Consider the following 14,254-nt stretch of genomic DNA (forward strand, 5'->3'; position numbering starts at 1 on the left):
TTTATTTTATATGATCATCTCCTACTCTCTTATTACTCCAGGTGTAATTTGAGACATTATACCACATATCTTTCAAAATACAATCAGCTATAGGCTGCTGAAATTTCAATATCTTCCTTATTGCCCTTGGCTTTCTCCCTAACTTTTCACTTTGAGAAGTCATGTCATTGAAATCCCCCGTCCACAACCATTCATCCCTCACTACCCCAATCAAATTCTGAAGATTTGTCCACACCTTATCTCTCTCTCTCTCTCTCTCTCTCTCTCTAGGAGGGTCATTTACAGAAGTTATAAACTCTGCAGACCTGATTTGTACATGAATAGAATGATCATAAGAAGCTAATACTTCTACTACCACCTCATTAGTCCACCACAAACTTAAGCCACCACTTTTCCCTCTAGGCTCAACCAAATGCCCCTCCCCCTCCTTTTTTTAAAAACATTAATTCTTCATAGGTTTCTATAGCACATTACTTAACCTACCCTTGCAAATTATTTCCTCTTTTTAAATGTTAAACTAACTTCTACTTTCCATCTTTTTTGTTTTTGGACTACGTACTGTACTTTAATTTTCTTGTTTTTTTTAATATATTGATCCATTTTATCAAAAGAATTATTTATTTTTTTATTTTCAGAAATTTGAAACAAATTAAACTGTTGAAAATAGTTGAAACATTGATTTCCCTCATTACTGAACCTTGTGCATTTGTGTGGCCAAAAAAAAAAAAAAAAAACCTTGTACATCGCATGTAGGTGGAATGGCGGATCTTAGTTTTTGTTATGCTTCTTTTGCTTACAATTAAATTTAGCTGGTGAAAAGTATTTGATTGTTCACATGCCTTCCATTTCCAGCAAATTGTTTTAGTGTTAGAGCTTCGCTTTCTTGATGAATGTATAACAAGCTTAAATCTAGATCATGCATATTAGTTTTGGCAGACCAAATTGTTATTATATACGTTTAATGTTTAATCGACCCAAAATTCTTGTGAAAATCTAATGTTGAGAAGCAAAGTAGCATTGAGTTTCAAACACATTCTTTTAAACTGTAACATGGATAGACCATAAAAAATATTAAACACTCAAAATTGAGTATTGTATTAAGCATATATATATATATATCAATCTAATAACTTTTAACTCATGTAATCTGTTGTTGTGAATTGATTTGATTGAACACCCTATACAACAAATTTAATTAGTTTTTTTTGTTTTTATATATTACATATTAATATCTTTTAAACTAAAATAACTTCCCTAACATATGATGAAATCTTCCCCGTGCATCGGATGAGGGAGTTCTAATTAGAAATGATCAATGGTGGAGTCAAGTTCATGTGAGGAGGGGCAAATACATCCCCTCACATGAAAAAAATTACATATATATATTTGAGGTCTCAATTTAAATTCTATATCATGATATATTTTTGACAAAAAAAAATCTCAATACATTTTGCCCAAATAGAAGTATGTATAATTTTACTTTTGTTATTATTTTTTGCCTGTTGTAATTAATTTTAAAAAATTAGAATATTATTATTTAATTATTAATTTTTAAATTACATTGTCCTACATCTCTTGATCAATTCAGGGTCATGGCTTCACCACTACTAATAGTTATTTATTGGTTTGAAAGGAAATCCGTGTTTGTGGATGATGTTGTACCGTGTTTAAACATTTGCAAAATCCGTGTTTAATTTGTGGGTGACGTTTGTTTTTGCAAAGGGCTCACATTAACTACAACATCTTCAAATTATTTTTATATAATTGAAACCAATTTTCTTCATATTTTGTTTTGAAATTCTTTTTTGAATCAAAATATAAACCGTTTGATCAATTCGAATGTAATTTTAATTTTTGCAATTGAATCTTCTAAATTATTTTTACTTTTTCAATAATGTGCTAATTCAAATGAAATAACCAAGAAACTAACCCAAGTTGTTTATATATATGTGGCAAATGTGCTGACATGGAAAACAATTCTGTTTGGCCTCAAATTATTCTACATTACATTCACATGCAAAAAGAAAAAAAGAAAAAAGAAAAATAGTGATAACAAATCATGTAGATTACATATACAAAATATTCAGGCTTTAACATTTAAAAGAAAACATAAAACACTGATCCTATTCTCGCTACAATATTAATTGACATGATACAACAAGCCAAACGAAGAACAAAGAAAATGACATAGAATTCATGGCAGAATCCAAAGCCCTAATCTCTTCCTGCTTCATTCTTATTCAATTTGCACAGGCCCTCCTTCTTGCCTTTTTTGCTTTTTCCTTAGATTGATCCCCAAAAATTCTAACAAGGCAATGAGGTTTTCCAATTGAGAATACAATATATATCCCATGAAATCGAATCCAAATTTCTGATCAGATTAAAGGTTGATGACTTATTGCATGTTTTTGACAATGGAACGCCGCACAATCTTACATTTCTCTCATATGAATCATTTTGGAATGTATCAAATTGTTTATCTCTTGGTATGTTCCCCCCAAGCTGATTTCGTAAAAGGTTCAAAAAGCAAGAAAGTTGAGATTCATCAATTCCTGAGGAATCTATTGACCCACAAGCTTGTTACATGATAGATCTAACCATTCTAGACTTGTCAAATGTTCCATTGATTTTTAATAGAACCGGTGATTCTTTTGTGGAAGAGATTTAGCCCTATTAGTGAATGTAGCTCCCCAATGGTTTTTAGAATCTCCCCATCAAATATATTATTTGACAAGTCAATGGTGATGAATATTGTCAAGATCCTTTCCATTTCTATGGTAAAAACTTTTCCATGTAATCATCACTGGATCCTTATATGTTGGATAAGTTTTACTTAACAAATAATGTGAACCATTTTCAACATTATCTATTTTCAACATTCCTTTAAACTCCTTCATGTATGTTGTCGGCAAAGATCCGTTGAAATGGTTGCTGGAAATGTAAATCCTTAAGTTTGGAAATGGGTGCTTGGTATTGGAAATAGGAATGCCCCAAAATCTATTCTCTCTTAAAACAAGCATTTGTAAAATTGAAAAACATTTGTATTAATGTTAAGCCAAAATATGGCAATAAATTGATTTGACTTATAATTCATATTCCAGATTCATAACAAAAGATGCAGAAATAATGACATATTTGTGGTACAAGGAAAACTAATTTTTTAAATTAAAATTTTGATTTATTATGTTTCTTAATTTAGTTAACTCCTTGCCAATTCATAATTTACATCAAAGTAAAAAATATAACTAACACACACATGTTAATTGTTAATTGATGTTTATAAATCATTGAGAGTAATTTGCACGGACAAGTCTTCTAAGTTTTGCTTTTGTCCGGACATAGGTAAATGTAGCTAACACACACGCATTAATTGTTAATTGATGTTCATAAATCATATAATTTACAAGGACAACTCTCTTCTAAGTTTTTGAATATGGATTTTTTGAAATATTCTTCTTTTTATTAGAAAAACTGGTAAGACGTTACGTAAATGGTAATAAAAACTTGTCTCCTTAGGTCTGACATACAGACATGAGGGAAATAGCATATATATGCTCAGTTTTGACTCCATGCAATAGACTTGACTTGACCCATAAAAGAAAATAATTGCAGGAATAAAATAATGAACGAAACTGGGTGGTTGGTTCTTTTTGGCTTGACTTCAAAGTCTGCTCCATTAATATAAATATCAAATGCTAACAAACGGATGACTTCAATTTCTTTTTGAGTTGACTTGAAAAATATTTGGTGTAATTAATCCATGTTCAAAGGAAGATTGTTCCTTACAAGATGATTGCTATTTTTTCATTAAATTGAGAAAATTAATGGTGGCTATGTTTTGTCTATAATTTGTTAAATTTTTAACAGATTTTTTTATCAACAACTTGATCAACCATTTGATTATCTCTTATGTTACTGACTTACTGTTGTTATGTATGACTAAATATAATAAAATTTTCATTGCCATTTTTCAATTTTTTAAATAGTAAGAATTTGTTTAGTTTTTTAATCATAGGATAATATCACGTATCTTTAAATAATAAAAGACGATCCTCTCATATCATTAATTAAAAAAATAAACTTAATGAAAAAATAAACATAGTATTTTGACCTGTTTATAATTTGTGAAAAGATTGATTGGAGAAATAAACCACCAGTTCAATACAAATCATTTAAAACCTGTCTGGTTTCTATTTTAAAAAAATTAAAACAAAAAATTAAGCAAAAAACTTGTTTGGAGGAGTATTTTGAATTTAATTGATTTTAAAATTGTTCTATTTTTAAAAATAAAAAATGAAAACATTTTAAAGCTATTTTTATTTTATTTTTCTTGTTTTCAAAATACATTACATTTGATTATTAAAGATCATAGTTACTTTAGCTAATAATTATCATAAGCTATAACCATTAACCATCGGCGACGATTACTATTAACCAATTTTTTTAATTATAAACCCTATTTTTAAATTAACACAATCAAACAGATTTTTCTTTTGTTTTGTTTTGAAAAAAAAAATTAAAACTGTATTGCAAAATAATTTTTTAAAAAAGTGAAAATAAAAATTAAACGGCCCATAATTTTCTCATAAAATGATAGAATGCGAATCCCAAATTTTGCTTTTCCCCCATTATAAGTTGTAATAAAGTTGGCAGGGACAAGTCATTTTACTCTTCCACTCTTCATTTTTTTTTTTAATTGTCCAAAGCATCGTAGAGAATAAGGCATTCATTTTTCGGAGTCATGTGTGGTTCCTTTTAATGCATTTTCATTGCTATATCACATCACAAAGAAAAGTTTTTGTAGTTATTCATAGTTTTTCAATTATTCCAAGTCATGCTTGGAAAAAGAAAATCAGTGTTCATTTTTTACCAATTTCAGTGGACGTCTTTCACTATGGAGTCATCAATGAGATTATTACAAGTCAAGTGAAAAGAAACACGGCAATGAACATTTGAGCAAATAAAATTACTTTGAATATTCTAAGCTTATGTCAAGATCAAAATTTAAAATAGAGTAAACTATCATTATTCAATTTTGTTATTCTTTATTGATTTTCAAGTAAAGAGTGACTTGAAGGACAATGGATCGATCATCTCAATCGAGGGGTATATTTGAATGGTAAAGAAATTAGTTCGAGTAAACTAATTAGTTCAGCGTGATAATAAACTATAAATGTTTTTATTAGCAAGGGACCGCTTTGAAATTTCTCCTCATATAATGACTTTTTATCTAAAATAATTTCTTAAATATTAATTTTCATATGATGGATAATATAATCAAATTGATTAGCGGGCGAGGTCAAGCTTTTTATGTATGGACTAATTAATTAAGATCTTTGCACCGATGAAGTAATAATATTAACGGAACTATCCTTAAGTTTAATAGAACACCCAATTCATATTAAACCACAACCGCTTTACAATAAAACATAGAGATGAGAAAAAAAAACTTAGGAAGCATTTAGATTGGTGGATTTTGATTTAAATTTTCATTTAAGATTCTTTATTTGAGTAGTATAAAAAATTCGAATTCAAATTCAAAAATAATGAAAAGAGGGAGATGGTGGAAATGAAAACAAGAAGAAAAGAGAAAGCTACAGTGAATGACATTTCGAATGACTTAAGTGTATGGGAGATTTGAAATTATCAAATAATTATAATAAAATATTGTAAATTGTCATGCGTGTTTCTTTTGTCACTTTAACCCAATGAACAAATGTGCAATTAACAATGGAATGGAAGAACATCACATCTTAGTTTAGAACATCAAAACTCAAGTTTATGAGTGCTTACATTTTATTGTATATTAGTTATGAAGTTTGAAATTATCTATTGTGAGACTTCTCGCATTAACACAAATTCACATACACTCGAACATTATTTACACTTAAATATTCTGAATCAAAGTAATCCTCCCTCTAGTATCTTATATTTGAGATAAATCTTAAGAAATCTAGACAAAACATGAGCTTCATTCTTCCATATTTAACAAGAATTAAATAACATATGCTTGGCCTTTATATATGGTCTTTATTATTTGACTCTGACAATGCCTGATATAATTGTTTCGGGGAGTCTTGATTTATTGACTCAAGCTTCATTACAGAACAATGCTTTTCAGCTAACAGCTTTTGTAATTTCTTGGTGGGAACCAGCAGGACCTTATGAGGTTGTATAAATCAAGGGAGAATTATATGTAAGTCTTAAATAAGAAATTAAATCAATTGATATTTTGACTAATCCACAATCCCCATCCACAGTTGATTAATATTTTAACTTAATACTCTATCATGATTACAAGTCCAAAGAGAGAGTCAATTTCAAAAGACTAACTTATTATATGAGAAAGTCTTTTATGCTTATAAATCTCACTCTACTTGTATGGCTTCTCGATATAAGACTCATGACAATGCTACTCTATTAAAGAGCTGATATCCTTAGCAACTCCACTTCACAGTACTTCACTTTACTCGGCCTTCTATTGGTCAAAACCTTTGTGGGTAGCCCATTTAAGTGACACCACCAGCCTTTCAATGGAAGTGCTCATGACATTGAGGCTTTTATTTAAACATCAGTTGACATTAATTGCACAAACTTTTCAAGTCAAGTGAAAAAGAAATAGAAGCTATCCATAAGTGTGTGTAGAAAAAGTAGAGAGAAGTTTCTATAACAACTAATTTAAGCAAAACCGAAGAAAAGTCAATATATTTTAATCTCATGCATATATAATAAAAGTAACATGAGTTAAAATCAAATTACGTCGATTAAAGTTATTACAAAGTCTTATAGGGTACCGTCTTTTGAAAAAGTATAGACAATTGATTATTAACCAACATTATTATTTTCTCAACTTAATTAGATATATCTCAAATATCTAGATACCGTGTTATTTACTTTGAATGAGTGAATGAATTTTTGTGATTCATTTTCAAGCCAATCGTGATATAATAAGGAACAATCTTCTTTTAGACAGGAATTACATACACAAAACATTTTCCAAGTCAACTGAAAAAGAAATTGAAGTAATCCATTTGCTAGTATCTGCCCATAGTGGGGGATACTAAGTCTATATACTGAACATGAGAAGCTTTTGATATTCATGTTAATATATATTTATGAATATATTTGCACCTTAACCTCAAAGTTAATTTTATCTCTATAATAAAACTCCTATTTGGGAGAAGATTTATGCAATAACCATAAGCAAGTGAGATCAATTACATGAATTATACAACTTTATTGTGATATATTAACAATTAAATATTTGGATATATTGTTAATAAGAAAATCTCGTTATTAAACTTAATAAATTATAATAAAAAACTCAAGATAATATATTTAACTCTCTACACTGGTACCTTCAACAGATTTCTTTGCATTAAAGTTGGAAACATAATTAGTTAATGCATGAAAGTAACCTTTCCAATGTCTTATATTCAGTACCAAAGAAATCCTCCCTCTTGTATCTTATTTGAGAATGGATGGAATTGTTTCTCTTTCTTTTTATTCAACATATGGGTTTTGGAGGATATATCAAATTTTTTTTGCAAATAAAAGAATGAAGCAGCTAGAGATTAGAGCTTTGGATGCTATTATGATTTCTTTGTCACAATGGATTAATATTTTAACTTAATGCTCCTAGTAATAAAAGCGGAGTTACTTGGAAATAATTCAAGTAAAGCTGAAGTCTGAGTATATGGAAATAATTTTGATTTTCAATTTTTGTGGTTTGTGTCCATATTTAAATATAAAATAGAGTTCAATCATAAAAAAAAATACTCCCTCCATTCAAAAATGTAAGGTATTTTTTGAGGAGTTGGATGTTTAAAAATGTAAGATATTTTTAGTTTTTCGAGGTGTAATCATTGTTTTTTTTCCAAAAGTGCCTCTATTGATGGTGACTTTATATTTATTATAGGGTAGTTAATTGGGATAAATATGGAAAGAGAGGGTTAGTTTGAAAGTAGGTAAGAACTTTATTGGGGGGTGAGATTCAGTTAAAAATACCTTACATTTTTTAACGGATGGAGTAAAATAGAGTAAATTGATAGATATAGTGTTTAGCAGCTATGGGGCATGTTTTTATGTTAAAGAAAAGTTTTTTTTTTTTTTAGATACCGTGTTATTTACTTTTGAACGAGTGGATTAGAATGATTCAAATTAAATTCAATGCATTTGGTGCAATTTCACACTGGTCAAGTTATATATAAGGAAAAGTCTTAAACATCAATTAACATTGCTTACACAAAAATTTTCCACGTCAAGTGAAAAAGAAAAAGAAACCATCCATTTTGTAAGCACTTGCATTAAAATGATGGATTAAGTATCATTTTTGCCTCTCAATTTTACTCAAAGGGTCGCTGGACACTCTTAACTCAACTATAGATCAATTTTATCTGTCAATGTTAAATATTTCCTCCCTCATCACCTTGCTATTTACTCATTATCTGTTCACTATTATTGGGCTCAACATTTAACTTTTTTTAATTTGTTTATTATAAAATATGTCAGTTGAGGGTGTCCACTAATCCTTCAAGGTATAAAGTTGAGAGGGAAAAAAATGACAGTTAACCCAAAATTTTATAACAAAAATATATTAAAAAAGTTATAACGAAGACTTCGAAGTCAAGTAAGAAAGACCCAGGTACCCTGCAAAATCTTGTAAAATCATTTGTCTAATATTTGTGTATATCATAGCGAAGACTTTGAAGTCAAGTAAGAAAGAGCCACCAAGTTTCGTTAATTTTTTTCCTGTCATTATTTTCTTAATTTCTAGGCCATTTATATGATAGTGTGTAGAAAGTTGCACATGTCGATTCTTCAAATAAAGAAAGAAAGAAAGAAAGAAAGGCTAAAAATAATTTTAGCCCTCTAATTTTATATAAGGTTTCAATTTGATCCTTTAATTTTGCAAATTATATTTTTAATCCTTTAACCCTAATATCATTAGTTTCAAATGATTATTTCTTGTATCAATTATTGTTATTTTAAAAAAATTAAACTTAATATGTCAACATTTAAGAATGTTTTGTCAATATTTGAAAGTTCATTATAAAAATTTATTGGGATAAAATGAACAGTGTTAGGGTTAAAGGACTAAAAAGATATTTTATAAAATTAAAAACTAAAATAAAATGATATATAAAGTTAAAGAATTAAATGTATATTTTAGTCCAGAAAAAAAGAAATCAGTCTTCGATTATTTAGTTATATAAATACATCCATACTTGCTTTTTTTTGTTCTTCAAAGACACAAGTGTGTGTTTTAGAAATAACAGAGAAGTTTCTATAGATTACGTGCACAAAATATTTCGACAAAATCTGATAAGGAGCATTTTTAACAAATTATAGACAAAATATTAGCCACCATTAATTTGCTATAAATTAATTAGATATCTCATAGACCTCTATAACGTGTTATTTACTTTGAATGAGTGAATGGGATTCTTTTGATTCATTTCCAAGCCCATCGTATTATAAAGGAACAATATTCTTTTACACATAGATTACGTGCACAAAATATTTTCGAAGTCGTCAATAAAAAATGACAAAATATTTTCCAAGTCAACTGAAAAAGAAATCGAAGTGATTTATTTATTGTATTTAATATTTATACTAATAGCGAAAAAAGGTCTACTAGTTTTGTTGGAACTTGGCTTATCTTTGTTTATTTGTTCCTCCACTTTTTTCTTTGCACATTTTAGCCATTAAATTAAATTTTCAATGTTCCAGATTTAATATTTACAAACTATATGTTTTTTATATGCTTTTTACTACAGTCCTTAACAGTTTAGATCAATTTTATGTATAATTTAGGGAAAAAATTATTTATACGAGACTATTTATAGCTAAATTAAATACATCAACAGAAAGCATGTTAGAATCATGCCTTTTATTCCTTTAAAAAAAAAATTACGGCACATATTGGCAGCAGAGTCGTTCTTTTTCCACGCTCTCAAACGAAATTTTATGGTCCTAATTAGTGACAAATTCCCACACGTCATGAAGTTCTATTTTAATTTGTAGCGAATTAAGAAATAAAAAAATATGAGATGAATTAAAAAAATTTTAAGAGTAATAGCTTCCTTAATTTCTTAATCAACTAACACTGATTAATCAAATTTGGAATTCATTTATTTTAAACAAGTTAAGCAATAATGCGAATGCAAATTCCAGATAGCTCTCCAACCTCATCCACAATATAGAAACACAGTACTGATTTATTTTTTTTAACAAAAGTACAGAACCATTTTGTACAATGGTCGATCTTATAGTTTGAGGATACGCCAATTTAATTTGCAATAGACACAACTATTTTTACTATTCGTCCTTTGAAAGAACATTTATTGAAAAATTTTAAAGAAAAAAGTATTTAGACATTTTAGTTTAGTTGAGATTTCATGAATTCAAAAGACGAAAAACAAGACACAATAATTATAGGCTTTGAAAAATGAAAAGTCTTGATGTAGGTCCCTCGCGCCATTACGAGACTCCTTCTATAAATGAAGCTTCATCTTGTGGATGCCAATTCACTCAATCATTTCCTTCTTATGTTCTTCAGTTATGGCATTTGCAATGATGCTTTGCTTCTACTTGTTCTTTCTTTCTCCCTCCCTTTCTTCTTCTCTCAACCTGCCTTTTTGTATTTCTCATGACTCCTCTGCACTTCTCCAATTCAAACACTCTTTCTCTCTTAATCATTCTGCTTCAATCGAATGTGATGAGGATTTTGATGACTACTACCCATATACCACTCGGTTTGAGAATTCATCTTACCCCAAGATGGCTTCATGGGGGAATTATTCAAATTGCTGCTTGTGGGATGGGGTCACATGTGACTCCATGTCAGGCCATGTGATTGGCCTTGATCTTAGTTGTAGCTGGCTTCAAGGTCAACTCCTTCCAAATAATAGCCTCTTCCGACTATCTCATCTCCAATCACTCAACTTGGCTTTCAATAATTTTAGTGGGTCTTTGATATCATCTCAGTTTGGTAATTTTCCTTCTCTCACATATCTAAACTTAAGCCACTCTTTTTTCATTGGTGAAATTCCATCAAAATTTGCATATTCGTCAAAATTGGTCTCTCTTGATTTGTCTTGGAATGGATTTTACTCATTTGAGAAGTGGAGTCCTTTGAGACTAGAAACATCCACATGGGAGAAGCTCATTTTAAACATGACTTATTTGCGAGAACTTGCTTTAAATTATGTAAATATGTCTTCTATTTCACCAAGCTCCTTATCTTTACTCATGAATTTGTCATCCTCTTTGGTCTCCCTTAGACTTCAACATACTGAGTTGCAAGGGAAAATCACAAATGATGTTTTTTGTCTGAAAAATCTTCAGCAACTAGATTTGTCATGGAATAGAAATCTCAACAATCATCTTCCAATATCCAATTGGAGCTCTTCTCTTTCATTTTTGGATCTTAGTTACGCAGCATTCTCAGGAGTGTTTGATTCCATTGGAAAGTTAAAATATCTTAGTCATTTAGATCTTAGTAGTTGTAAATTTGAAGGGCGGGTTCCTTTGGGTTTCAAGAATCTTACCCAACTAACTTATTTGGACATTTCTGACAACATGTTTAGTGGCAAGATCTCATTCTTTTCATACCTAGAACATCTCACTTTCTTAAACCTTGAAGGCAATAATTTTGTTGAGGAAATCCCATCTAAGATCTCACAGTTGTCTAAATTAGCCTCACTTGACTTGTCTTCAAATTTTGGTATGAAGGGGAGTTCATCACTTAGACTTGAACTATCTACTTGGGAAATGCTGATTCTAAACTTAACTAATTTAAAGGTACTAAGGTTAGACCATGTGAACATGTCCTCTATTACACAAAATCTTTTTCTTTGCTCATGAATTTGTCATCATCTTTGATTGAACTTTCTCTTGAAGAAACTTCTTTGCATGGTAATATCACAAATAGAATTTTCTATTTAGAAAATCTTAAATATCTAGATATGAGCTGGAATACAGATGTCAAGGTACAAATCTCAAAGCTCAACCGGAGCTCTCCTCTAACAAGTTTGATTCTCACTGGGATCCCTTTCTCAGGAAAGATACCAAATTCTATAAGCCATTTGAAGTCTCTTGAAGAGTTAGATCTCAAAAATTGCCAATTTGAAGGGCCTATTCCTCCAAGTTTCAAGAATCTCATTCAACTCACTTCTTTGGACCTTTCGTTGAACAAATTTAGTGGTGGGATCTCATTTCTTTCAACACTCGTAAATCTCACTTACATAAATCTTTCCAATAATAACTTTAGTGGTCAAATTCCATCACTTTCCAACCTTGAACGTCTCAATGACTTAGTTCTTTCAAACAATAATTTTAGTGGTGGGGTTTCATTTCTTTCAACACTTGTAAATCCGATTTCCTTATATCTTTCCAATAATAGTTTTAGTGGTCAACTGCCACTCTCACTTGGAAACCTTGAACGTCTCCAAGATTTAGATCTTTCAATAAATAATTTTAGTGGTGGAATACCAAAAGTGTTTGGAAAGCTCAATAAATTACACTCTTTGGAACTTAATAATAATAATTTCAATGGTCAAGTGCCTTCATCCCTTTCAAATACAAGTGTCACAATTCTTGATCTTAGCTTCAACAAGTTGGAAGGAAACCTCCCAATTCCATTCTTCAGAGCTAGATTTTTTTCAGTCTCAAACAATAAATTTAAGGGAGATATTTCCTTTCATTTTTGCAATGCAAGCTCAATTGAGATACTCAACTTGTCTCACAACAACTTGTCAGGTCCCATTCCACAATGCCTTGTTGCCCTCCCAAATCTCGTTGTTCTAGATCTACAGATGAATAATTTTTTTGGAACTTTACCAAACAATTTTTTAAAGAGAAATGTCCTACAAACTCTACATTTCAATAGCAACCGATTCAAGGGATCATTGCCTCTATCTTTGGCTCATTGCAATCAGCTCGAAATTTTTGATGTTGGACAGAATGAGATTGAGGATGCATTTCCTAAGTTGCTTGAAAGTTTTCCAGAGTTACAAGTGCTTGTTTTAAGAGAAAATAGATTTTATGGGACCATTCCTAATTCCCTAAGTTAAGGATTTTTGACATTTCCAACAACCACTTTAATGGATCTTTGCCAACAACATACATCAAGGAGTTTAAAGGAATGATGAAAATAGATGATGTTGAAGATGGTTCACAATATATGGGAAGTAAAAATTATTCATATGAGGATTCAGTGGTGATCACATGGAAAGGTTTTACCATAGAGCTGGAAAGGATCTTGAAAATATTCGGCACTATGGACTTGTCAAATAATAGGTTGGATGGGGAGATTCCAGAAGCTATTGGAGAGCTACATGCACTAATAGGACTAAATCTCTCCCACAATAGAATCACTGGTTCTATTCCAAAATCAATGGGGAATTTGACAAGCCTAGAATGGTTAGATCTATCAAGTAACAAGCTTGTGGGTGACATTCCTCAAGAATTGACAAATCTCAACTTTCTTTCTATTTTGAACCTTTCACAAAATCAGCTTGAGGGAACCATACCAAGAGGTAAACAATTTGATACATTCCAAAGTGATTCATATGAGGGAAATGTAGGATTGTGTGGTGTTCCATTGTCAAAAACTTGCAATACGGATGGACCTTCATCAACTTTTGAATCTAATGAGAAATTTGGATTTGATTGGAAACCAGTAGCCTTGGGATATGGATGTGGAATGGTATTCGGAATCCTCATGGGACATGTTGTGTTCTCAATTGGGAAACCTCATTGGCTTGTTAAAATTTTTGGAAGTCAACCTGTGAAAGCAAAAAGGACAAGAAGGAGGGCTCATGCAAATTGAAGAAGAATGAAACAGATAGAGATTCGGGCTTTGGATGGTTTTATGAGTTTTTTTGTCTTTTTTTTTTGTTTGGTTCTATGTTTGGCTTGTTGTATCATGTCAGTTAAGTATTGTCGTTAAGATTAGTGTATTATGTTATCACTACTTTTTGAAGGTGAATGTATTGAAGTTTAAGTATTTGAGGCCAATCATAATTGTTTTCCATGTTAATTGGCACATTTGCCACATATAATTAAGCAACTTTGGTTAGTTTGTTGGTTATTTCATTTGAATCAGCTCACCATTGAAAAAATAAATATAATTCATAAGAATCAATTATAAAAATTAAAATTACATGGGATTGATCAAAGGGTTTATATTTCATTCTTTGTATCTTTACCGCTTCCTGAACAAAAAAAAAATGTGCGACAAGGGTTTAAT

General features: G+C 30.2%; 1 protein-coding gene across 1 annotated transcript; it reads left to right on the forward strand.

The window, feature by feature from the left end:
• The first annotated feature begins 10,563 nt into the window (after positions 1 to 10,563).
• Positions 10,564 to 13,834, forward strand: LOC129317377 (receptor-like protein 6). The gene is given in 3 exon segments (XM_054961711.1): positions 10,564 to 11,728; positions 11,986 to 13,059; positions 13,062 to 13,834. Coding segments are annotated over 3 exon segments (3,012 nt in total).
• The last annotated feature ends 420 nt before the right edge of the window (positions 13,835 to 14,254 follow it).

This window comes from Prosopis cineraria, unplaced genomic scaffold, assembly GCF_029017545.1.
Source record: "Prosopis cineraria cultivar Desert tree isolate PC_DT_omini unplaced genomic scaffold, ASM2901754v1 PC8, whole genome shotgun sequence".
Classification (NCBI taxonomy): domain Eukaryota; kingdom Viridiplantae; phylum Streptophyta; class Magnoliopsida; order Fabales; family Fabaceae; genus Prosopis; species Prosopis cineraria.